The following is a 27,386-nucleotide window of genomic DNA, read 5'->3' as shown; positions in this document are numbered from 1 at the left end:
TTACCCACAAAGGCTACCAGCAGCTTAGAAAGAAAGATGTGCATATGCGACAGTGTCAACATGAATCAGAATCTCAAGAAGGAAATGGGAATCACAAAAGATCAGAAAGAAAAAGAAATGGAAGAACCTTCCAGAATAGACAGCTAATTTTCTTTCTTTTTTTTGTTGCTTTCTGTTACGCATTTGTACAGCTTGCTATAAGCAATTATGTCCACTAAGGTAGGATTGGTTAGAATATTCTCTTTGTAAACGTTGTATTGGCATATACTCAGAGGAGGAATGAGAAAAAGTAACATTTTCTTGATTTCTTCTCCACCACTTTTTTGTTTGCAGTCTGCAAGTTTTTCTTTTATGGTACCAAAACAATGGCTCAAAACCATCCTCCAAACAAAGTGTCAATCAAAACCAATCCCTCGATACATGCTACAAAAAATCATGCCTTTTTCAGTATTTAAAATCGTCGCAAATATTTTCAATAATTACACTAATTTCGACGATTTTAGTCTGTCATAAATGTTGAAAAATTGACGGAAATTACTCTCCCGTTTACCATTAAAATTGCTGAGAAAAGTTATTTCCGGCGATATTTATTGTCGCAAAAGATTATTAAATCGCGCAAATAACTCATTATTTTTCTCAGCATTTTAAATTATCGTCGTTATTAATTATTTCCAGCGGGTAAGATTCGCAGCAAAAGAATATTTGCAGCGGCGATTTAATTTTGCCGCAAATATGTTTCTGCTATAAAAAATTATTTCCGGCGAATTTTACTCGCCGGAAAAAGTGTTTCAGAAGATAAATAAAAAAATGCACAAAACATAATACAAAAGTGCAAGGATCCTAAAGAGACCTAACACTTCATGAGAGGTGCAAGGATCCTGTGATATACAGCCTCCTACCATACTTCCTCGTCATAAATATTGTATAGGACTTATGCAAAAGAAGGGTTTGCATCATCCTCTTCTAATTAAACTACTCAAAAAATGATAGCTAATTAGTTGTCATGTATACTGTGTAGACTGTAGAGTAAGCTATCAGCAATTAACATTAGCGCAAAAGAACTGTTACCTCAGAAACTTGACAGTTGCTTACATACGACTTCCAAAGTTGAGGTTCCAATACAAGAATGCCACCCTGCTTAAGAAAAGAACATTTTCTGAATAGATGGTTCAATAGACCTTACATGACAAGGTGGAAGTACCATAAAATCAGAATTACCCTCGGATAAAACAAAATGCAGCTACACTCGAAAAACTCATGAATATGTTTAGCCAAAACAAGAACTTTGCAAAATGTTACACGGAATACTGAGGTGAGGCAGATATATCACTGCCAAATGATTGGGGAGAGAAGCAAATAGAAGGAAGAGGGGTGTGTAAAAGTAACACAAATCATATTACCAAAAGTTTTTGTCAGAGCTGCATCGATTTTTTTTTCCAGTAACTTTTTCTCTACGTTTCTTCTATATTGGCAAGTATTTTAGTTACAGAACAGTTCACATCGTTTCACTACCTTATAGGGTTCAGTCGTAAATCAAGAAATCCCTACCAAAACAAAAATATAAGATGAGTCAGGTCCAAATAATTAGTGTGATGATCTTGTAATTCAACCAAGTTAGACAAAAGTATATTCATGATATGAGATCACTCCCAAAAATAAATGGAGGACATAAAGTAATTGCTTAAAAGCATCCAAGTAATATCTACTTTTGTTATCTAATTTGATCTTTTAACCCCCAGGCCGCAGCTTATAACTTGGATAATTCATAAATCTGACAAGCTAGCACTAACCATGGAAGATATCACTTTTTTCATTTTCTGCATGAATGGAAGTAACCATCTCCTGCCAAAGTGTATTGCTTATTTCAACTCATAATTCATACAAGGTTCAAGTCAAAAGAAAAGGAAAAATAAAACTGAATTATTAGTTACAAGCATTGAACTATGTCCAGAATGAACTATTATGCTAATGTACTTTTCATTTTTCACCTTCTTTCCAGGTAAGTGTGCTGTTGCTGGTAGAAGTTTCTAAGAACACATATATGAAATTCTATATATAAATTAACCAAGAGGCAATGAATGAGTGTGTGTGTGTGTGTGTGTGTGTGTGTGTTCAGCAGCTGTTTAACATGCTAGTCAAAGCTTCCTCTTGATGCTTTATACCATAAAAGTAGTAGCATACCTGGAATGCAATTACAGGATGTGGAACAGTTCGATTTAACAGCATAACTATGATTTCCTTGATATGTATAAGAACATTTACATGTCCATTTGTTTATGCCAGAAGTATCAGAAAGTTCGTCTGCAGCCAAATATTCAACCTGAGACAAAATCTTCGTAGCTTTATCAGAGGAGCAGAATGGGGAGCAGTGGAAGAAGTTTCACCAAATCTTGGAGTTGCTGGAAAGATCAAAGAATTCATGTGGAGAGTCCTTAATGCTATCTTACCTACAAAAAACAGCCTTTTGAGGAAACAGGTTGTGTCAAGTGCTTCTTGTCCAATCTGCAATATGGAGGAAGATTTTGTATGTGATGTTTTCAAAAACATTGTCCAGCTGCAGTGGATGTGTGGGGTGAGGTTGGAAGTCCAGTGAGGGAATGGAGTAGGAATTATGGGGATTTTGAGGGTTTTTGGTCTGATCTTTATAATAGACTGTGTTGGGGAAATACACAATAATATAATAAAAATTACAATTAAAATAAAATTAAGACAAAGCCAGTTTGGACTGAGGCACGGAAATATCGCTCTCTTTAAGGAGATTCAAGCCCTCTGCGGTGTATAAAGTCTCAAATTAACCGGTGCAATAGAAATCTTCTTAACTTGACTCCTCTAGGATACAACAGCCCAACTGATCCTCGTATGACTCAAGCCTACTCTGCACAAGTGGTTGAGCACATAGCTCCGCTCAAAAGAACACCTCTCTTTTATCTAGAAATACTCTCAAAAAATATATACATACATTATCTTTATCTTTTTCAAAAAAAAAAAAAAATATGTATATATATATATGTATATACTAACTTCGTACGTACCGAAAAGAAAAAGTACTACCCTTGAATCACACCCACTCACTGGATGCCAACCTCCATTCAATTTAAAACAATTCAAAATACACTCGTAATTGTGCAAAGAAATGGTGAATAAAGTAACGTATTTCCAAGAAACGGCACAATGAACAATCAGCCACTACCAAATTAAAAAGAAAAAACCAACGGCTGAAACTTATGGACCATTAACAAAGAGCCGGTAAGAAATTAACTGAAAGTATTGAAAGGCACAAAGCCAGACTAGTGGCAAAAGGATATACATAGCAAGAAGGATTGGATTATCATGAAACATTCATTCCTATTGCAAAAATGGTGACTGTTCGTACTTTGCTGGCTGTGGCAGCAGCTAAGGGCTGGTTTTTGCAACAATTTGATGTAAATAATGCATTTTTACACGATGATTTGGAAGAGGAGGTATACATGGAGATGCCACAAGGATATTCTATGGAAGGTCAGTCAAAGGTTTTCAAGCTTAAGAAGAGCCTGTATGGATTAAAACAAGCTTCACGGCAATGGAACTCCAAGCTATATGATTTCATTACTAAACCAGGATTCCAACAATCTAAGGCAGACTATAGTTTGTTCACAAAAGCCACCAAAGGTTCCTTCACTGCAATTTTGGTTTATGTGGACGACATCGTAGTAGCTGGAAATGATATAAACATCATCTCCTCACTCAAAAGATCTCTCAATGACAATTTTAAAATCAAAGATCTGGGGGTGTTGAAGTACTTTCTTGGTATAGAGGTAGCAAGATCAGAGAAAGGGGTCTATATTTGCCAAAGAAAATATGCATTGGACATATTGGCAAATTCTGGAACAATTGGATCTAAGCCAACAAAAATACCTCTTGATCAAAACTTCATGCTTTCGAAGGATGAAGGAGAGACTATACTTGATCCTTCTATTTACAGGAGACTTATTGAAAGATTACTATATTTGACCATAACCAGACCTAACATTTCATATGTAGTCCAATTGTTGAGTCAAAATTTATGCAAACTCCTAGGCTGCCACACCTGAATGCTGCTCACAAAGTATTAAGATACATTAAAGGAGCACCAGGGCAAGGACTAGTTTATCCCTCGACATCTAGCATGAAACTTAGAGCTTATAGTGATTCAGACTAGGGGGCATGCCCAGATACAAGATTTGCAAATAAAACACCCTCAAGCAACTAAGTTGTTTTGTGATAATAAAGTTGCATTACACATTGCAACAAATCCGGTCTTCCATGAGAGGACCAAGCACATAGAACGTGGCTGTCACTTAATTCGTGATAAGGTTCAAGATGGGAGTATTGTGGCTGAACATGTAAGTAGTGCTGATCAAGTTGCTGACATTTTAACAAAGTCCTTATATTCTGCTAATCTTTTCTCTCATTTATCCAAGATGAAAATATCTACTCTCCACCTTGTGGGGGGCTGTTGAAATATGAAGAGAAAAAGAAAGAATTACCAACAAAGGCTACCAGCAGCTTAGAAAGAAAGATGTGCATATGCAGCAGTGTCAACATGAATCAGAATCTCAAGAAGGAAATGGGAATCACAAGGATCAGAAAGAAAAGGAAATGGAATAACCTTCCAGAATAGACAGCCAATTTTCTTTCTTTTTTTGTTGCTTTCTGTTACGCATTTGTACAGCTTGCTATAAGCAATTTTGTCCACTGGTGTAGGATTGGTTAGAATATTCTCTTTGTAAACATTGTATTGGCATATACTCAGAGGAGGAATGAGAAAAAGTAACATTTTCTTCTCCACCACTTTTTTGTTTATTTCTTTTTCTCTCATTTGCAGTCTGCAAGTTTTTCTTTTAATCATAAATTTATTTTTTTAAGAAGACTTTGCAAAATTTACATATCTTAAAATTATACTTAAAATTAAATCTTTTTATATACAGAACGTCCCAACTTATATTAAAAAGGAGCATGTACTGATGGCGTGTCTCCTAGTATATTTGAATTTTTTTTATAAATATTTTTTAACATCTTTAATCATTTAAAAAAAAATACACAAATTAACTAATAGTCACTTTTTTAATCATTAAAAAAAATTAAAATACCGAAACGGTAATTTTTGTTGGAAATATTTTCAAAATAATATATTTATTATTAATATTATTTTTTGAATTTATTTGGGAGCAATAATTTGGAAATGGAGAATTTATGGAAAGTTTATAAACTATGAATTATCATTATAATCAATTGGGTCTACACAACGACATTAAGCAATCAATGGCTCAATGATATTGAGTAACACCATTATTGATCCTCATGGTGAGGATTCGAATCACCCTTTTTACAAATGAGAATTTTAGTGATTTATTAAGATGATGGATCCCAAGGCACAGTCTGCAAAATAAAATGCAAAAGGTGCAGCAGTTGGGACTCAAACTTGGGCAAGCTAGATGGAGGGAAGCAACGTGATCGTTGGACTGGGTCCAATAATTGTGTCACTTGGTAATAGGCACAATAAATATACATGTTGGCTGTTCGGATCAAATTTTAGAAAAATAAAAAGTTGCAACTTTTTATCCACATCCTTTGCCTCTCTATAAATAGACCTATTGGCCTACGAATTTAAACATAGAATGACAAGAGTTCAGAAGACAATTTCAAAATTCTCTCTCTCCTAAAAGTTTTCATTTCTTCAAAACTTGTTATTAGGATCTGTTTATTCTGTAAAGAACATATTTCTAATCTCTTAGTTAAATAGCAAAATCTAAAGGTATTCGGAGTCTAATTTTGTATGTGTATAACGCAGTTAGACAAACAGACTTGTTCTGGACTTCATTGTATCTTAGAGGCAAATTTACTTGTAACTCATGTGCATACCGTTATTGGTGGGGGCGAATAGTATCTTATGAAAAGTAACATTATAACTCGCCTTCAAGCAAACTTTTCTCTCAGTATTTTCTCTTTTACAGCCCATTTGCAGCAACAATTTTGAACAAAGTCAAGTATATCATATTTTCTTGTAAAAAATTGATCAACATCCAAACATGCATGTCTGTCAAGTCAGATGTGATAATTACACAATTCTCAAGCCATTTTCAAAGTCTTTCAACGAATTTAAACATTTTTTTTTTAGTTCTTGACATAATATATTGCCAAAGTGAGAGAATAATGAAGAAAAGGTTCATGAATTTGAAAGGGTCAGCAAGTCATCCTTTTTCAAGAGCCAAAAAAAAAAAATCGAAAGCATGGTTCATGATGATATAAGATCAGTTTAGTAGTACTCCAAGAGTTGGTAGTCTAATCAAAAAGAAAAAAGAAAAAGGAGGAAAGTCCCAAGTTCCTCCCACATATATATTATACTCAATTCAAATAAATATAAGAGCATTTACATGATTGCCTCTTAAAAAATTCACCCAAATTTAATTCAAAGCGTTTTCTTCTATTTTAATTACACATTTTTTTTTTAAAAAAATCATACATTCCACTCTTTTTTTTTTCTTGCTCTATTCAAATATTTTTTCAGTATATAGTTGTTATAGCATGTTTAATTCAAGATAAAACGTCTAATTATTTAGAAGAAGTTTTTACATATAAAGAGAAATGTTTTGATTATAAAGAAGTAAGTTTTTTGTAAATTTTTCTTAAGTACATTTAACATTTTCTATTTGGGAATCCTGAAATTGCTAGAACTTTCCTTTTGGGCAAGAACAAAATTATATAATTCTTGATGGAAAAATTAGTTTTATTGTAAAATAAATCTAACAGGTCATATAAAATCACGTCAGTTTGTAAATCATTTTTATAATTTTTTTTGTTTTTTTGAAGACATAGTAGTACTTTTCATTTAAATGATTGAGATATTATTTAAATCATCTTCTACAGCTAGCCCCCTTGAGCACAGAAGCTTTCATCAATCCAATATCATGATATGACTATATTGCTCTTTACTAAAAGGTTAATAAATATTAAAATTGTGTTGAAATCGTGTGCTTGAGAGCAGAAGTTGATATTTTACTTCAAGTACTGCATGCATGAAATTTTTTTGGTGCATACTGATCATTTGAAGAATAATTGTTGAAATACAAGATGCAGGGAAAGATGTTTCAGATGCTTGCTCCAAAAGGAAACTTTATTTTTCTTGACAGTTGATACAGTCTCTATCTCTTTCCTTCTTTAAAGATTCTTGTAGGAGGTCAACAGTCATGGTTCTCATGATTAACTTTGCAAGTTCGGGAGGGAGAGCATGTCAACCACCTGCTCCACAAGGCAAGACAGTTAGGTTGTCTTTTTTACTAATAATGTTACATATAGTCGTGAAATATGTAAGTGTTACGCAATATTTTTAAAAAAGAGTGAGATCTATTATTAAAAAAATATTTTTTTTCATATGAGTAATGTATTTACTCTTTTTTTTAAAAAAAAGATTGTACGGTGCTTGCACATTACACAACTGTAAATATTATTTCTTTTTTTTTATTTCTCATTTCTTTTTCAGATATGTGTGATTTGTATCATTCTTTTGGATATTTGTTTTTCGGGCCTTTGGACTTTTGGTTTTGGATTGGCAGAGGTTGGACAGTAGGGCCACCTGTTTGGCGGGAGCTAATGGTGAAGGGATTAAGGCAAAAGGCTGGGCCGGGATGGATAAAAGATGACCAACCCGCCCGGGTGAGTGCTGGAGCCGGGTAAGGGTTTATACCATGGATTACACTTTGTATATGAAGTGGACTTCATATGACTTTATAGTTGGCCAGCCATAGGTTACATGGAGGAGGCTAGATCTTTAGCCCCTGCTCTCGTTGTTTGGCTTGACACAAAAGTAATGGAAAATCTAAATATATCTCATAAATATACAAGTTCTCTCTAATCCCAGCATTTAGGTTATAGAATATGTAAATGCTGCTCTGATTTTAACCATTTAGCACACTTCACCGTCGATAAGAACATAATCCAAATAACACCATGCTCTTAGAATAACTGTAATTGATCCAATTTACCACTTGAGGTAAACGTTTCCGTTGTGTATTTAATGGTTATGCTCTGTTTTAGAATTGTTTGCTTGATTGTTGTGATTAATTTTGAGATGTTGACTTTATGTCTTATGAGAGCATTCTCATCTCATTCTCGATAACATTTTTTATAATTTAGCTAAAAAGTATTTTTCTTAAAATTTTTTCTTAAATTTTACTTATCTTTTAAAAACCTTCTACGTCTCATTCTTTATCATTTCTCTATTCTATTAAAATAATAATTTTTTATTATTTATTTATTACTTTTTCTCGCACTTCTATTTACAAACTTAACTACTCAATATATTTTTCTTATATTTTGAACAACAATTTTAAACAAAAATTTATTTATTTATTTATTTATTTGTGTGGATATGATAATATTTTTAAAATTAATTTTTTTATATTTTCGTAATTAATTAAATTATTATTTAAAACTATAACAAATATAAGTATGAGAGAATGTGTAGATGATTGAAAAAAAGAATTTATTTTATATATTAAAATAAAATATTGATAAAAAAAATGATTTAGGAAATGAATAGTGATTCCCTATATTTAGAAAACCACTATTCATCCCATAAGCCTTTTCCCTATAATAGGGATTTGGATGTAGGGGTATTTTGACCAAAACCGTAAAATAAACATCAAATTACAGGAAAAGTAGTGCTTTGAGGCATCGAATGTGAATGCTCTGATGCTTTGTCCAGCTGGCAAATATGGAGTGTTACAAGTGTGATATCTCAAAGAATTGGAAATTGGATCGGATATTTGAGATCCCTAACTCAGTCTTTGTTTTGACAAAAACTTTGCAATTATTGGCAATTGATTCTAAATGTTTTAGGAAGAAGTCATCTGCTTGTTTAAAATGAGGTTATGACAAAGGACTGGTGCCTTTGCTGGTTGTTCAGGTGCAAGATATCAGTTCATGTGATGAAAAGACAAAGGTGTTTGAAGGAATTGTGGCTGAAAGACCCCATTTCGCTGTGTTTGCTTGCTCTGTGCTAGTGCCCATGCAATGTGTTTGATTACTTTTCGTACATCTCTCTCCACACCTCATGCCACGTGCTACAGTTTGTTTTTCTTCTTTCTCTTTTCCCTCCTTTTCTATCACTAAAGCCTAAAGCTGACTTCTAAGAAAAGATTTCCAGACAACTTTGTGATATGATACAGCAAATTAGTGCCAAAAATGTGGGTTCGAGGGAAGCATCGAGGGTCTCCTTTTTTAAAAGTTTTTCTATTACTTATAAATTTCATGCTTTCCGTGCAGTTGATATTAAGGTTGCGTTTGGATAGTTAGATATTCTATAAATACTAGTGAAAAAATAAAAAATAATAATAATAAAATATTGAATATTAATAAAAAAATAAGTATAAAATAATAATAAAATATTATCAAAATATTTGAGAATAAAATATAAAATGTAAAAATTACGTACCCATGCCTGGCCCATGACAAGAGTGTAAAGCCCACCTTTGCTCCTTCCTATATGGATCGAAGTAGGTGGCCCTCTTTTTCTAAGCTTTGGTTTGACATTTTCACCTTACCGACGCTCTTTGTATCACTTCTTTTACCAGCAATTATTAGATAATTTCATGGCAGTTTTAATAATAATATTGACAATGATAGCAATACCTAACAGCCACAAACATGAATTTGATATCTATAAGCTCAGTTGCTTTCAAGTTTGCCCAAAATGAGAAATGATAGTTACAGTCGTAAATGTACAAATATCATGCAATCATTTTTAAAAAAAAATGAATAAATACAAGACCCACATGAAAAAAAATAATTTTTTAATAGTAAACTCTACTCTTTTTCAAAACGGATTGAATATCGCTTACACATTCTACAACTGTATGTAACATTACTTATTTAATATTTTTTTTCATGACTAAAACATTTCTCTTTCTCCTTTGTAAAAAATTCCTATTGAAGAGTGAGTGAGACTTGGGTATATTGGGACTTTGGGTTTCACAAATTTTCTCGCTACTCGATTTTATATTCTATAATTTTATTAGTGAATTTCTTTGCGATCGTTTGCGCCAATAAATATAAATAAAAGTATCTGAAATCTCTATTTCTCACAACAAATTATTCAAAATTAGAAGATGAATTATACAATTAGTTTCTAGAAAGTGAAGTTAAAGAGATTATACATTGTCCATTCAATAAAGGTTTTAAGGTGGGATCCACTTGTGATTCATATCCTCTATCAACTAGTATTAACATCCAAGAGACAAATGCAGTGAATAATACAAGAAAGTGGGCCCTCCTTGTAATGTCACTAGCCTAGCCTTTTCAAAAGGAAGATTAGAGATAATATTTTATTAAAAAATAAAAAATAAAAAAAAATGGATATTAAACTTCTATTCTCTCAGCAAATGATTGGGTGGCTTGATTTATATTTACTTATTATTTGACAATTCATTCATCATTTATTATTTTATTACTCTCTCTCTCTAATCACATCTATTAACCTTGTCTTATTAGGAAGATTGTGACACTAATCAGGTCTTGAATTTCAATGCTATCATTCAATCTCATTCATTTGTCAATCATATGATGTGATTAGCATATCTCCCACAAAGCCCTTGGATTAATGAAACATGAAGCTTTGTTGTTGAAATACCCATACCCATATATGCAACCTTAGCCACTTACCAAAAGACCCCATCCCTTTCAAGATTGGGATTATATAAATTGGATTTAAACTCATTGAAAGTTAACAAAAAATAACATATGATTGATAAAATAAGACAGTCTTATAGATGAGTCATTCTATTTGCAAACCGATATTACTTCATATTACTAACATAATAAGATTTAATTTTATAAAAAAATTTAAAATTATATTATCTTACAAATTAAGGTATCGTTTATTTTTATAGATGAAATGAAATAAGTTGAGATTAAAATTAAAAATTAAATAAAATATTATTAGAATATATTTTTTTAATATTATTTTGATTTTAAAATTTAAAAAATTTAAATTATTTATTTTATTTTATATAAAAATTTTAAAAAATTAAATTAAAATGATTAAACATATAAAATGGAGAAGCTTTAAAACAAACTACGTTTAAATTTTTATATTAATGGTAGAGCTCCATCTTTTCAATGTTTCTTGGCCAACACATTGCCATCCATACAAGTACACTTTCACTTGACATGACCTTAAAATTTTATTTTTTTGTTTATCATTTTTTTTTATAGAAGTCATGGGCTTTCAAAAGAGGAAGCATCCAATAAAAAAAAAGGGTGGTTGGAATAGGAGAAGTGTAGCCTAACATCTATTCATAGTAAAAAAGTTAACCTAAGTTGCGATAAGGTATAAATAAGACTTGATTTCATCACAAGTTTCATGATTATTTCCACTTCCTTAATTAAACAATTAGCTTTAAAATAAAAGGCCAAAGTAATAGCTACCCATCTTCTTTCGGATAAACATTGCATAACCTCCTCAAACTAGCATCCCAACCATAAAAAAATACTTTTTTTTATTAATTTCTCTTTTTTTTTTTTTTTTTGCTTGTTTAAAATGTGTAGTCCATATATATATATATATTTAAATAGTAAATTTAGAATTCAAATAAAAAAATTATTTTTTAAGTGACTCATTTTTTTTAAAAAATGAATACGCAGAAACTATACAATCCAAATTAAATGGTAAATAATATTATAACACGACGGTTGGTGACAATATTATAAAGTCACAAGTACCAACAAACCATATTGCACCTACAGTATTACATAAGAAGTTGGATTATTGTGATTTACTGTCATATTCATATAAAAAAAAAAAAAAAAACTACCCTCGAAATAATTGACTATCTTCCCACAAAAATAATATATTTTTATATAAATTATGCGAAAAATATCAGCAAACAAATATAATCATGAAACTTGAAATCTAAGCCCTAAAAAATGTGCTTTATAAAATTTTTAAGTGGGTCCAATTCACATTGGTGGAAATTAAAGTTGGTGGATATATAATCATAGTCGAACTAGAAAATAAATTATCTTTATTTTCATTTATTATTATTATTATTTAATATATCTTTGAGGGGAAGCAAGGAAAAAGCTGGTTCAACGACTTGGCATGCACAGAAATAGAGAAACACATGAGCTCTGATCTTTCTCTCTCGCATTGGTTATACTGTTAAGAGGAAAGTACAAAGTGAATGAGACAGCAAAGAGCATGAAATTATAAACTCTCATGATATGTCATTATCCAAATAATTTGCACCCTAATGTGAGCATGCACTACTTAAGCAATATATTTGGTGCTATGTTTTTGTATTTGTGGCCCCTTGTTTGGTAGCCTTGCATTACCCCCCCATTTTTACTTTAGAGTAATAATTTATACAAATTTTAAATAAATAAGTCTAAGGCAGTCTCCTTTAATACTAGATACAGTCATAGATTATGTAAATACCGCACACTCCTTTAGAAAAAAAGTAGGGTTCACGATTAAGAAATTAATTTTTTCATGTGAATATCATATTTATTCATTTTTTTCAAAAAGAATGCGTTACGCTTACGCACTCTATGACTGCAAATATCATTACTTATAAAAAAATAGACCCATCAATAAAAAAAATATAAAATATTATTTTCTTTTTTAGCAAGATCTAATTTTTTTTATAAAAGGCATGTACAATACTTATTTATTGGAAACTTACACCTAACATTACTTTGTTGGGCATATTCTGATAACAAGTTTTTGTCCGACTTTGGAGATGAGTTTGGCTCCAAATTAGATAATAATTTCTAGATATACTAGGAATATTTGTGTAATTTTTTATATAGTTTATATGTTCACCTAAAAGAGAAATTAACATCGCTAGCATATTCCCAAATTCTAATAAACAAAGTATTATGTTTACACAAAAATTTTACGTACAAATGATTACATATTGATGTGACTTAATATAATATATTTGATCTACTTTATAATAAAAAGAATTTTATAATATGATGGATTACATTAAGACATATCAATATGTAAATTTTTTTGTATAAGACTTTTGTGTAGAGTGAATATTTCTCAATTCGAATACAACAAATTAAGATTTAAATGGGTGAACAAATATATAGCTGTTAAACAATTATGGGAGTCGATTATAATTACCCATTAACACTATTTTTGTCATGTAGATATAAAATAAAAACAAAATAAAAAAGCATTGTTTTTTTGTCATACCATAGGACATGATGCATCGAAAGTGGGGGGGGGACCTATTGTCTCATGTTGGCTCTCTCAATCGATTGAAAAATAAAATAAAAAATAAAAAATAAAAAGGACAAAAAGTCTCTATTGGAGTTGGTCCCATTTTGTACACCCATCGACTAATACTACTGAGAAAAGTCGTTGAATTTGCAAAAATTTTATTTTTTAATTTTTTTCAAATATTTTTTTTAAACTCCTTAATCATTTTTTAAAAAGAAAAAAAAACCACAAACTAATCAAAAAATATTTTCTTAACCATTAAATAAAAAAAAAATTACAGTGTATATATATATATATTTATATAATGTTACTAACTCACTCTTAAATTAATTAATATCCTTTAGAATTTACTATTCCAGTTATATCGTGAAACTGGAGGATATAAAAACACATACACATGTAATTATAATCACATTTTTTTTTATATATTAATTAAGTGGTAAGTACTTTCTAAATATATTAAACCAAACAAAATAGAGAAAAAAACCAAATATTCAAAAGAAATAATAGGGGATAGGAGAGGGGGATGAGGTAGAACTGTGGCACAAAATATTCATGTAGTAAAAATAGATGAAATATTAATTGTTATCCTTTTAATTATCATATTTTTATCATTTCTAATGTAACATTAAATAATTGACATATAAGTTAAAAAATAATAAATAATTTTTTCAATGCGAAATACTATCACGATACAATAATAAAAAAAATTATTGTTAGTGGCCAATTACACTACGTGTAGAATACTGATCGACAACAACAACTTCGATGACATCCTTTTTTGGGGTGTGTTCGTAAATATGGGGATCAACAAAAACAGATTGCGCCTAGCACCCATCCCGTTGAAGGGATTTTTAGGAGAGGCGGTGCAACCCATGGGCTCGATCGCCTTACCAATGCCGACAAGGTCCGGCCCTTGCACATCCACCACGATGATGGATTTCTTGATGGTTAAGACCTGATAATCGTACAACATCATTATTGAGCAATCAACGTTAAACGTCCTCAGGGCCATTTCCACCACTTACCACCTAAAAATGAAATTCTCCACAGAAGCAGGAATAGGGAAAATTCGAGGCAAGCAAGTGCTCGTCGGGGAATGTTATGTGCAAAAATTCAGGGACAAAGAAAAAGATGTGAGGATGGCCTCATATCTAGCACTAAGTGGTACATTTCCACCTTCCCTACCAGAAGTGGTAGTACATGAGGGTGAAACAAGAAACAAAGATGCCATGAAGCAAGGTGAGGCCGATGAGCCCCTCGAAATGATCACCATTGATCCAGCTCACCCTGAAGCCACATTAAAGATCAAGATTAAAATAAAGGGCGAAGAAATGTGACAGTTGAAACAACTCCTCGTTGAACATTAGGATATCTTTGCCTGATTCATGAGGATATGCCCAAGATCGACGAAGAAGTCATAGAACACTGATTAAGTGTCAACCTAGAGGTATGGCCGATCAAGCAAAAGAAGATAAGCTTTAGTACCAAGAAGTATGCAGCCATTGCAAAGGAAGTCGATCGACTCCTAGCAGCCAGATTCATTAGAGAAGCCCACAACCCTAAATAGATCTCGAACTTAGTACTCATGAAAAAACCAAACGAAAATTGGCGGATATTAGTGGACTTCACCAATCTCAACAAAGCCTATCGAATGATAGCTTTCCCATACCCAAAATAGACTTAATTATAGACTCCACCGCAAGACACAAAATGTTAAGTTTCAATTATGCATATTCAGGATATAATCAAATCTGGATGAGCCAAGTCAACCAAGAAAAAATAGCATTCATAACCGACCGAGGGTTGTATTGTTACAAAGTCATGCCCTTTCAGTTTGAAGAATGCGGGAGCAACATACCAAAAATTGGTAAACATGATATTTAAGGAACAGAGTGGGCAAAATATGAAAGTATATGTTGACGACTTACTGGTCAAAAGTAAAAAACCAAAACAACATGTAGAAGACTTGAGGGAAGCCTTTAAAATATTATGACAGTACAAAATAAAACTCAATTTGATGAAGTGCGCATTCGGGGTACAATCAGACAAGTTCCTAGGCTTCATGGTATCGAAAAAAAGAATTGAAGCTAATCCAAAGAAAGTGCGGGCTATCATGGAGATGGAGTCGCCAAGGAACCTGAACGAAATGCAGAAGCTAGCTTGAAAAATCGCGACGCTCAACAGGTTCGTGTCTAAGTCGACAGACAGATGCCTACCATTTTTTCGAGTCTTATGGAGAACGTTAACTTGGGATGGCGAGTGTGACAAAAAGTTTGCGCAACTATAAGAATACATGGCACATCCTCCACTGTTAAGTCAGACCAAGCAGGGAGAACCTCTACTCTTGTACCTGTCAGTTACACCAGACGCCATATCCACCGCCCTGATATGTGAAGAGGGAAAAACACTGAGACCAGTATACTACATCAGTCGAGCATTGAAAGGGGCTGAAACTAGGTATCCCCAAATCAAAATGATAGCATTCTTAGTAGTAATAACCGCACGTCAACTGTGACCTTACTTTCAAGCGCACCACAAAAAAGTGGTGACGACAAATCCCAAACAAAAGATACTGCAACGACTAAATATCTTTGATGCCTAAGTCAAACAAATTATTCAACTCATATACCAAATAGAGATACCATTCACTTTCTTGACTATTGCATCTCTTCTCATATATATAGAGTTTGGGAGAGGTTTTCTCTCATTTTTCGTAACAACCTTATCTCTTATTTGAGTCAGGTTAATAATATGAATCTTCCTCCTTATCTGATCTTGTATGATCAGGGACACATCTGAATTTACCATACTGATGTAGAATCTGTTGGATCTCTTTCCTACAGGTGACGTATGGATCCTGAATGGGTGGCCCACATGATGCTCGAGCCTTTCATGGTTCTTTCCTTCGGGTTCGGGGGCCTTTAGGCTGCATAGGTGGGCTTTAAGGCCTAGGAAAGACTTTGATCTCTCCAATTATGATTAATAAAATAATTAATGAAAATATTCATTAAAAATTAATAAATAATCTTTTCAATGGGATACTACATCACGACACAATAGTTAAAAAGATTATGATCAATAAAATAATTAATGACAATATTCATAATAGTAACCATCGAGTTTCTTGTGAAAATTGGAAGGTAAATTCAGGATTTTTTTTTTCAAAATCAAAACTTCATAAATTCAACAATTGTGGGAAGCTCCAACTCCAATCTACTGTGAAGGATGTGCCATAAACTAATTTAAATAAAATGAGAGAGAATTAGGTGAGTTAATACCTCCATTGGATCATCATAAGCTTATCCCCAAATCTAACTTGCAAACACTTCACAAAAAAGTCACAATTTGTGAACTAACCACAATCAAGAGCATCTTGATACCACACTAATGCTTCCCCTTCCATATGGTATGATGCCAACAAGAGTCTATGACAAGGAGGAGTCTGATTAAACTCAAAGTACTGGGTGACTTTGAAAACCCACAGAGCTAATTATTCCCATCAAAATGTGAAAAATCCAGTTGTACTCCCCTAGGGACAAAGCTTCTATCTTCATGTCCAATTACTCTAAAATCTCTAAATTCATCATTAACAGAAGTAGACCATCTATTCTCTAATAAAGATCGGATCATATCTGTCAATTGATCTGACATTTCAGTAATTCCATAAATGGCTTGTTGATGATCTTCCAACTACTTATGCACCACTTGTTGCTGCTTTTGCACCCCTTCCTGCTGTGAACTCAAAGTTGTTGCACGTGTTTCTGTCATTAGAGGATCAGTCCTCCCTGATACTAACTTGTAAGGGGCAAACAAGAAAATAAAAGAAAGACTATGGAAACTTCCAGAATGATCAAGATAGAGAAGTAGCAAAATTCAAGAATCATTTACTTCAATTCTTGATTGAGAGTTTTCGAGGAACTCTGAACCTCCACATGAATTTCTTCTACAAACACTTTGATGCTTTGATCTGCATGTAAGGGTCCTTATATACATGAGTTGTGCTACACATAAGTCCCACACATTGCACACCACTTAAAAAATATGTAATTTTACTCTTTTATCCTCATGTTTCATATTTCATATTTCATGAAATATGATGGTAAAAGAATAAATTCACATATTTTTAAGTGGTATGCAAGAATGTGAGACTTATGTATAAAATTTTTCTATATACATTATGGAACCCAAAACACACCGTTACAATTAAAGGAAACACAAACTATTACACATAAAACACACCCACTATGCCCATTCACATAACATAAAACAAACCGTTTCATTTATTCTCTCAACACACCGTTTTACTAATTTACTACATTCCTTCACTTCCTTCAGCAATCTTGTTATCTTCCGTCTCTTCACATAACAAACTTTGAGGGGAGTGATCAGTAGCGGCACTCTTATAACTAATCCATGCAGATGATGATCGTATTCAATCCCTAATTTAGTTCCATTTCAAAATCCAACATGAATATATCCAATATTCCAAACTGAATATAAGATGGTGATTCTCATATTTTTTAAAAGAGAGAAATTATTTTATTTATTTATAAAATATAGGACCTAGAGTAGATTGATTCTTTCTAATATCATCCATATATTATTAGATCGAAGACATTTATTTCTTTATTTTGATTCTTACTCCCAAAATATATAAATTCATATTTGGAAGAGATGGATGGATCCAATATCAGCATTTATAGCCAATCTAAGTAGAGATGGAAGAGATGGCGGAGGCTTGAAGGAGAAGAGGGATTGGGGAGAGGGGGGGCGAGGAAGAGGGCTCGAGGGAAACAAATGAGGAGAAAACGTAACGCGAGAGTTTTAAATTTTATTAGGTTTTCTGGTGATTTTCATTCGCCGCTAATAAGCTTTAATTGCCAAATATTTTTTTACGGCGACAATGTTTGCCGCAAATATCCTCAATTGCAGTGAGATTTTCTAATCGACGAAATTTTAACACCGCTATAATTAAAAATTATTTGTTGCGGCAAAAAAAATCGCCGCAAAAAGTGCAGTGTAAATTCTCTTCCTCATTTTCCCAACTTCACACTGGAGATTGAGCGGCGACTTGAAAATCACCAGAAATAAGAAATATTTGCAACGATTTCTTTTGCAACGATTTTAAAATCGCTGAGAAAGACCTAATTTCTTGTAGTGGGAATAATATTTAGAATTAATAATATGCAGTGATTAATTTTTAAAGAAAAGAAGTCCTACATTCCCAACCATTAAGTGACGTAACGACACTCCTAAATTACTCTTTTGGTCACAAAAATATAATATTTGTGAAAAATCTTTAAGATACCAACTGTAAATATTATATAGATTAAGAAATTCTATTTATAATTCCGTTTGTTGATATATAAAATCGAATTACTAATATAGAAGTATGCATCATGTTATTAGCATAAAATTATATTTATCTTTTTCTTTATTATTATTAGAAAATTTTTATTATCAAGCCAGTATGTAGAGCATACGTAATAAAGTACTTACCTGGCATAAGTTGATTTAAAAAAAATTAAAATTTGAATATTACAAACTAGATCTTATCATTTAAATTATGTGGATGATGTACTCTACCTATTGACTTGAAAAGATATGAGAATATAATATCTCTTACTATTATTATCTCATGATAAATAGTATGTTTACATAATGACTTACAAGTAACAAAATAACAAATTACAGATACCTTGTAAATTCATTCGCATAATATTTTGTCTAGCATGTCTATGTTTTACTATATGGTTCATTCCACCATACCCCAATTAGGATTTATTTAGAGCCCTTCAAACAAGAGGCAAATTTGAATTCAAAAATCAAATATTATTAGTGTCATAATGGCATGGGTGAAAGAGTAATGGCAAAGTTGCTTCAAATTAGCTTTGTAATCCAACCAAGACACTTAAAGTAAAGCCATGAAACCTTTTGCCTTGCTAAACTAGCAAAAAGTCATCAATGAATGGATAGTTTCAATGAATTTTAGGTTATATTTGGATATTAAGAATATATCATATGATCTGTGAATAATAATAAAATATTAGTGAATAATTTATGAATAGTAGTCAAATAGTATGAGAATATTTGAGAATAATTATGTTTCTAAATAGATCATTAATATTATTAAAATGAAAGAAATTGAATTCATAAAAAGAAATTATTTGTACAAGCCCCAAAAGACAAATTTCACATAGGCTTTTGTAAAAATGTAGACTCCACCTTAAAAAAGTGTAAAAAAAAATTATTTAAACATATCGATATGTATGTGTTTAAATAAAATGAAAGAAATTGAATTCATAAAGAAAAATTATTTGTACAAGCTCCAAATAGACAAATCTCACGTAGGCTTTTGTAAAAATATAGACTCCACCTTAAAAAATTGTAAAAAAAAATTATTAAAACATATCAATATGTATGTATTTAAATAAAATGATAAAAATAGTAAATTACATATATTTTTTTTTTTTTTGGACTGTTAGTAAATTACATATTAGTGTGTAGAGAATTTTTCTTTCATAAAATGTCTACACAAAACTTATATATTTAAAATTTATACCTAATATTAGTCGATCATAAATGCGTGATGTTTACATTGTTGTCTATAATATTCCTTTGAATGTGTATTATATGTGTGGTTTGACTGTATATACCATGTTTTTTTACATGCAAAAGCTGTCCTCAATCCGTGTCTGATTTTTCAACTCTCACAGACTTTCTAAGATCCGCACGCGCCAATTCTCGGATCGTTTTCTTTTGCCACCAGCAGAAAGTGCCAAGAATGAGAGAGGATTTCACACGCAAATAGGGAGAGAAATTCAGAAAGTGGTGGTGAATTTGATGATGACGGAAGATGGAACTGCAGCAAAACAAAATGCGGACTGCCCAAACTTTCCTTACGAACAAAGCCCTCTCTCTCTCTCTCACACACACAAAAAATAGTGGGCCCCAGCAATCCTACCCCAACTGTCACGTATTCTTCTACTGCAGCCAACAACATCGTAATTCTTTCTCCTCTCCCTTTCAGTACCTCACCACCACTTTCCTCAGTCTTTAATGGCTGCCCCATTTGAGAAAGTCTGCATAAAAAAATAAAGGGTCGGTGCAAGATAAGCATCTGAGCCTCTCTTTTTGCCTGTCACAAAGATGCCCACATGGTAAAAGTCTTTGTTTTTGGTAGAAGTTGCTGAAAAAATCATCTGCGTGTGTATAGGAAGCTTAATATTTTGGAAATCTTTAGTGGTGAAACTGGGGTTCTCTTTCGGTGCCTGAAGCTTCGACATTTGGTGGAGTTTTTGGGAGAAGCTTTGGATTCCGACTTTGCAAATTGGAGGATTTGAGCGTTTCAAGCTTATGGAGATCATTGGAATTTTTACTTTTCCATTCTGTATTGTTCTTTTAGCGGCTTAAGCATTTGCAATGAATCTTAAATTAGTTTTTGTAGAGCAAAAGTAAACAAATTTCCAGAATCAATCCAATTGTGCTTAAGTCCCCAAAGTTGGATTGAACTGACGGTTATGAGATTTGGGTTTCTCAGTTTCAGATAAAGGCTTTTGTCTCCCTGAAGGTTTTGATCACTTTTCTTCCGCAGAATTGTTCATCGATCAGTCTTTTCCATTAAATTTGATGGTGAATATTGTTGACCTGTGACCAGGTTGGGATTGCTAATGGTAGAGGGGATAAAGTTATCTCAAATGGTCTTTTCTTTGAAGGGAAGAGCAGATAAATGGGAAGTTTGAGCGTTTGTAAAGTATGTGAGGAGCTGTTTAAGGCTTATGGTTGAAAAAAGAAGGCTTTGATACCTTGCCATCCAAAGCAAGCCTTAGTGCCTTGCGCTTTACTCAGTTGAAAGCGTGAGGAGTTGAAATTGGAATCTGCTTGTTTTTCTCTGGGAGATTTATCCGACTGCAATTGCTATTCATTGGCATACTGAATTTAAAAGCTCTATATTTGAGGTACTTCTTTTATGCATGGCATTTCTTAATAATCACTGTTGTCTTCAATCATTATACTGAAAATGGAAACTGACTAGAGTTTGTATGATCATTTTGCATCTCATCAATGGAAACCAAAATTCTTGTAGTTGTACCTTGATTTGCATGTCCAATATAGTATTTCTGTTCGAGTCCAGTGTAAAGTAAACGTAACAGAAAATGTGACCCTAGTGTCATGAGAAAGGGATTTTTTTATATCGGTTTAACATACTTTAACTGTTTTATTTTTTATCTCACTTTTCTGATCATCAGGTTTAATGTGGCCATTACCAGTGTGTAATTTTGATTAAAGACGAAATAAAATTCAAGGATCACTCGGTCATTATGGGGAAAAGGTCCCAAAGACTCCCATTGCGGTATAGAAAAGATCAGTCAGGCTGTATGTGGGGCTTGATCAGTATCTTTGACTTCCGCCAGGGTCGCTCAACTCAAAGGTTGCTTTCAGATAAGAGTCGTGGGAGCAGGCATGTCACCGGTAAGAACTTGGTTCATTAAGAACTGAAAGATAGATATATACAAATATGTGTATGGAATGTGTTTGGTTCAACAAAATGCTACTTGTAACATACAAGGCCTTTTCTAATACTACCGGTTAAAAAACTTATTTGGACTGACATGAATTGGTAAGTAGCTGTGTTCACGTGTGGTGTCTGGGTCTGTGTATTATAGGTATATTGCAGGAGCATATGTTATTTGTCAAACATGTCATCAATTTACATTGTTTTCATTTTGAATCGGGATTATAGGTTAATAAGTAGGAGATTCCCATGAAACTCATTGAAAGGGTATTAATTCTTGCAATTGTTGGAATTTGTTCTTCTTTCTGCAGACACTGGATATTCAAGTAACAAGTTTGAGGTGTTGACCATCTTGGATGGAAATAATCAAGGCACCCTTGTAAGTCTTGTCATTTTTGCCCCGAATCCAAATTGAATGTGAACTTAGTAACTTTAATGTGGAACTTTCTTGCGAAATTAAGTTATTGGTATGCACATAAATTTGATAGTATTAAATTGTAAATGTTCCAGGATGGTAAAGAGAGTACAACAGCAGTAGGTAAGCCTAGTGTGAAGAAACTAATGGAAGAGGAGATGTTCAGTGAGCAGGACCTGAAGAAGAAGAATAGCAATGCTGAAGTAGAACCAAAACCTAGCAAATTGGGACATGAGAGCAACATAAAGACCAAGCACAAAAGAACAAAAAAGACTCGCAAGAAAAGCTGTGATATGGACAACCATGACTTGGATGCTTCGAAAAACTTGGAATCAGAATGCTCTTGTAATGAGTATGTGGGGAAACAATCAATAGAAAATAATCGCATAGATGATATAATGGAAGAGTTCTGCCGCTGGATCCATCAGAAGAGTTTAAGTTCCATGGAGCATGATCAGGATGATGAAGTTCAAATGCCATCAAACCAGAAGCAGTTTGATTTTGACGGATTGAGGGAGGAAATAAAGGACCTTATAAATCAGAAGTCTGTTAATGTGAAACATCACAAAGAAAATGGGAAAACCCACCACGCCAAAGGAGTTGTTGGTGGTCTTGAGGTTTTAAGTTCAGATGAGGAATTGTTTCAGAAACTGATGCAAGACCCAAACTCGCTGATGGCGAAATATGTTCTAAACTTAAAGGACACTCAGATAGAGAAAGGCAAAGAACCCAAGTCAGTTCCTGAATCCAACTTGTCAGATCTGGAGCTTGGTGGCTTAAGACAAGCTAAGGATGGTGTCAATCATAAGCAGCAGCGTAACTTTTTCGGGAGAAAAGTCAAGTCTCAGAAAAGAAGCCTGTCAAAACAAAATGGGAATTCTGAAGCTTCAAATAGAATTGTTATTTTGAAGCCTGGACCGGCAGGCTTTCAAAATTCCAAAACTGAATTTGGTGTTGGCTCATCACCAGAACCGCATTGCATTGTTGGAGATAAAGGGTCAACTGAGAGAGTTGGTGCACTCTTTTTTCTTGCTGAAATTAAAAGAAAGTTGAAAAGTGCCATGGGAAAGGAATGGAGTGGAATCTCTACAATTTCTGTTTCTAATAATTTTCCTCATGATCTGAGAGATAGTAACACGGAAATTGATAAAGAAAACACTGGGAAAAGTTCTCCAAGTATAGATCATTTCTATACAGAAAGAATTGGTGGGCCTGCTGTTGGCATTAACAAAGGAGGCGAGACTGGCAAACTGAAAGATCCTGAAATAAGCATGGAACATGAAACTGATGGTCATCCCAAGCAAAGGGTATCTAATATCTATGTTGAAGCCAAGAAACATCTATCTGAACTGCTGAGCAATGAGGATGAAGGTGTAGATTTTTCAAGCAAACAGGTTCATAGAACCCTTGGTAGGATTCTCTCTCTTCCTGAGTACAACTTGACTCCCATTGGCAGTCCTGGAAGGAACTGGGAGGATAAATTCGTAACTTCTCAGATGAGGATTTCTGCCTCTGCTAAACTTCAGGAGGTCAATTCAAACACATGGTCTCCCAAAAGAGAAAACATTGTCAGCCATCTAGATCAGGCAACACAAAACTTGGAGAGTCAGTCGTCCATTTCTGACAGCCCTGTTAATAGAGTACTAGCTCTTAGCTCAAAACCAAGTCCCTCAGAAGATCATTTTTATGGTAATGGAGAGGAAGGAGCCTTTGTTTCCATTAGTGATGAGATGAGTCCTGAAGGTATTATTTTATAAATTCTCCAATATACCCTGATTAGCGTTTTCATATATTTCAAGCTTGTTTCTGGATTCTTCAATGCTTAGTCTTTTATTCTATTTCTGCAGGTGCTGTAGTGATTGGGAAATCGACTGACGTTGTAGTTCAGGGAGAGATCAGTGTAATGTATGCTCTGCCTGATTCAAGTAGCTCTTTGGATACCAGAGATGATCGAAATGCTGAAACATCTGAAATTTGTGATGATACAGAATATTGTGAAAGCTTGAAACAGGTGATATATCATAGGTCCTATTCTTTGCCTAGGAATTGTATGCATGAATTTTGGTCTCCTAAAATTGTAGGCATGGATTTTAAATTCCTATGAAGTTGTTGAGATCCAATCTTCGTTTATTCTACCCGAGTCTATAAGTACTAAAGAACTCAAAATGCTCAAAACTAGGGGATACTTGCCCAGCTAAAAGTTCTTCGTAATTCTAAAGCTCTATGACTCATTGCTGCCACCAGTGGCACTAGCACCACATTGGCAGATATCACCACCTTTCTCACTACTGGCACCACTACTATCGTCACAGGCATTGCCACGGTGATTGTCACCACCACAACCACTGTGTCTTCAGCATCAATCATGTTTGTCTTAACAACTATTGTTGTTCTTTTCGCAGGAATCATATGAGAAGAAGCAAGTGTCATCTCCTCCATTAGTATCCCCTTACAACTCTGTAATCAACCAGAAAGCTGAAAATCTTGAAAGTGCTGTTGATATACCAGAGCGGCCAAGTCCTGTATCTGTTCTTGAGCCTCTATTTACAGAGGATGACATCAGCCCTACAAAGTCTACATCCCCATCTGGTAGGCATTCATTTTTGAGATTTTAATGACTTGAAACAATTTACTTTTCATTTTGGATAATACGCTAATATCAATTCATTCACAATTCTTCAGTCAAGCTACCACTGCAACAGATTCAATTTGAAGAACACAACTCTTCCACTGCAAGTCAAGTTAACTGTGCAAAATCATGCATGGATGACAAGGAAGTCATATTTGAATACGTAAAAGCAGTGCTGCAAGCGTCTGGATTGAACTGGGATGAGTTCTGTGTGAAGTGCCTTGCTTCAGACCAGCTTCTTGACCCATCATTGTTTGATGAGGTAGAGTGCTTTCCCAACCATCTTGGGTATAACTGGAGGCTCCTTTTTGATTGCACTAATGAAGTTCTCCTGGAGGTTTGTCAGCGCCATTTTGGCTGCTGCCCCTGGGTATCGTTCATAAAGCCTAGCATAAGGCCAGTTCCAAACATGAAAAATATTATTCATGAGGTCTGCGAAGGAGTACATTGGCATTTCCTTCCTCTGCCGCTGCCTCATACTTTGGACCAAATTGTCAGAAAAGACATGGGAAGAATGGGAACATGGATGGATCTTCATTTTGACGTTGATACTATTGGCGTTGAAATGGGTGAAGCTATTCTTGAAGACTTAATGGAAGACATCATATTAGGCTGTGAAAATGAAAATCAAGCGAGTGAGTATACTTCCGTTCTAACTGAGTTGGAAAATGGAAACAGCATCAGCTTGTAGAAGACAAATCAACTTATTTGCATCCATGCCATACATTGACCCACACTGTGTTGAGATGGTCAGAAAGCAAGTCGTTTCAACTTTCTTGTCCATCTGGGAAAAGAGATGGCATTCATAGATTTGGGAGGGACCTTTGGACATTCTTGGTATGATTTGACTTGGCTTTTCTTGACTTTTCCACAGAAATCCTGTAGATATCTTACAATCTTCAACGTTTTATAACTATCATTGAAGAGCCTTCATAGATGAAAATCATAATTCGAAGGATCCTTCAGGGGTGAGGATCAGAAAATCCAGTTTGCAAACTGCGGCCTACAAGAATACAAATATGCCTGCTTTCTGTGGCGATTTTTAAGTGATACAAGAGTGAAATTTGGATAAAGTTTGCATCTAACCCAGTAACAATATAGGTGTACTGGTTGTAGATTTGTAGCATTTGATGGGTGTTTTTGAGTTTGTTTGATTCCATTCATTCTTCTTTGTGCTCAGTTGTCTTTATTTTCAGATGTGTTTCTTTCTTTCTTTTCCTCTGTTTTGCTGCTGTAATTACCAAGGTATTGTGATTTGTAACTAAATGAGTGTGTAGCATAAAACAAGGTGAAGTGACTACAAATTAGGAGTGCTGTGTTCACCATTCACCACACAAACTGAGTGTTATGCAATGGATTGCTGGAAATAATACATCAAAATATGAAATGGTTGTTCCAGCTGGTTTTGGTTATTATGCACACCCAGAATTTTTCTGGTTGCTCATCTGTGTTGGATATTATCATTTACTTATGTCATCAATAAATAAGCAAACATGAAAGACATTGAGAAGTCTGGATCTGATCTCATAAATATTGAGGAGCCAATGATATTTAAGGCTCGTTTGGATACAGAAATAGTCTTATATCATCTCATCTTATCTCATCTCATGATTACAATTTTTTTAAATTCTCGTACAGAATATAATAAAAAATTTAACTTTTTCAAATCTCAAAATAATAATAATATTAAAAAATAATATTTTAACAGTATTTTATTCAACTTTTATCTAAACTTATTTCGTATCACTGTCCAAATAGTGTCTTTTAGCATTGCTCTAAATTTCTCCAAATAGCGTTGGGAAACCTATCAATCTTATGGAACTCCTCGAAAGCAGAAAGATAGGTACTTCAACTGCACAGCTAGTAGTGTCTCTCCAAGAAAGTTTCAGATATTTTATAAACTTGTCACAGCGCATTTTGGAGATATTCAATTCAAAACAATATATGTAATTATCTAAATATTTTCATTTGAAAATCTTGTAAATATGATTAAAAAATGTTTTAAAAGTCTAAACCATTTTATACTATCCAAATCAAGAAAAAAAAAATAGAAATTCATATTTGTGAATCCAATTTTTTATGGAATGTCATTATGCAATAATATGATATGAGTTAAAGTTAAAAATTGAATAAAATATTGTTAGAATATATTTTTTTAATATTATTTTTATTTTGAAATTTGAAAAAATTGAATTGTTTATTTTATTTTGGATGAGAATTTGAAAAAATTATAATGATTAAATGAAATGAGATAAGTTATAAAAATAAATGAGACCTAATGACATACATTATGAAAACTAACAGAAATAAAGATTGATAAAATCAAAATGAAAATAATGACATGCATTAAGAAAACTAACAGAAATAAAGATTTGTAATTTAATTAGATACACTATTCTTCATTTGTATAAGTTTTACTTAATGGCATATATTATTTCATTTTCATTGAATAATAATTCTAGTAGAGTGAATTAAAGGGCTTCAAAAAAGTAATTTTTATTAAATAATAATAAAATGAGAAAGTAGCTTATGTGGTTTCATACGAATGAAGTTTCATGCTTTGAAAATTATATAATGA

At 33.1% G+C, this 27,386-nt stretch overlaps 1 protein-coding gene and 2 long non-coding RNA genes across 6 annotated transcripts; 2 read left to right on the top strand and 1 right to left on the bottom strand.

Annotated features, from left to right (window-relative positions):
- Positions 1-1,346: 1,346 nt before the first annotated feature.
- On the bottom strand, positions 1,347-2,520 carry LOC121244920. 2 transcript variants are annotated; one of them, XR_005936506.1, is made up of 3 exons: positions 2,385-2,520; positions 2,182-2,301; positions 1,347-1,544 (listed from the first exon to the last, which is right to left on the bottom strand). It is a non-coding gene; the product is annotated as an uncharacterized LOC121244920 (long non-coding RNA). The 2 variants fall into 2 exon arrangements; XR_005936507.1 differs by having other exon boundaries at positions 2,448-2,492.
- Positions 2,402-14,106, top strand: LOC121244929. Its single transcript, XR_005936508.1, has 3 exons — positions 2,402-2,533; positions 10,886-10,890; positions 14,095-14,106. It is a non-coding gene; the product is annotated as an uncharacterized LOC121244929 (long non-coding RNA).
- Positions 14,107-20,106: 6,000 nt separating this feature from the next.
- LOC121245803 lies at positions 20,107-26,206 on the top strand. 3 transcript variants are annotated; one of them, XM_041143673.1, is made up of 8 exons: positions 20,107-20,819; positions 20,907-21,207; positions 21,499-21,721; positions 22,076-22,143; positions 22,275-23,922; positions 24,006-24,190; positions 24,582-24,768; positions 24,862-26,206. In XM_041143673.1, the coding sequence occupies exons 3-8, from the start codon at positions 21,571-21,573 to the stop codon at positions 25,497-25,499; spliced, it is 2,877 nt and encodes a 958-aa protein (XP_040999607.1). In that variant the 5' UTR covers positions 20,107-20,819; positions 20,907-21,207; positions 21,499-21,570; the 3' UTR covers positions 25,500-26,206. The 3 variants fall into 3 exon arrangements, with proteins under 3 accessions (XP_040999607.1, XP_040999606.1, XP_040999608.1); XM_041143672.1 differs by having other exon boundaries at positions 20,107-21,207; XM_041143674.1 differs by having other exon boundaries at positions 20,112-21,207; positions 24,027-24,190.
- The last annotated feature ends 1,180 nt before the right edge of the window (positions 26,207-27,386 follow it).

This window comes from Juglans microcarpa x Juglans regia, chromosome 1S (assembly GCF_004785595.1).
Source record: "Juglans microcarpa x Juglans regia isolate MS1-56 chromosome 1S, Jm3101_v1.0, whole genome shotgun sequence".
NCBI classification, from domain to species: domain Eukaryota; kingdom Viridiplantae; phylum Streptophyta; class Magnoliopsida; order Fagales; family Juglandaceae; genus Juglans; species Juglans microcarpa x Juglans regia.
This window is presented reverse-complemented; position numbering and strand designations above follow the sequence as displayed.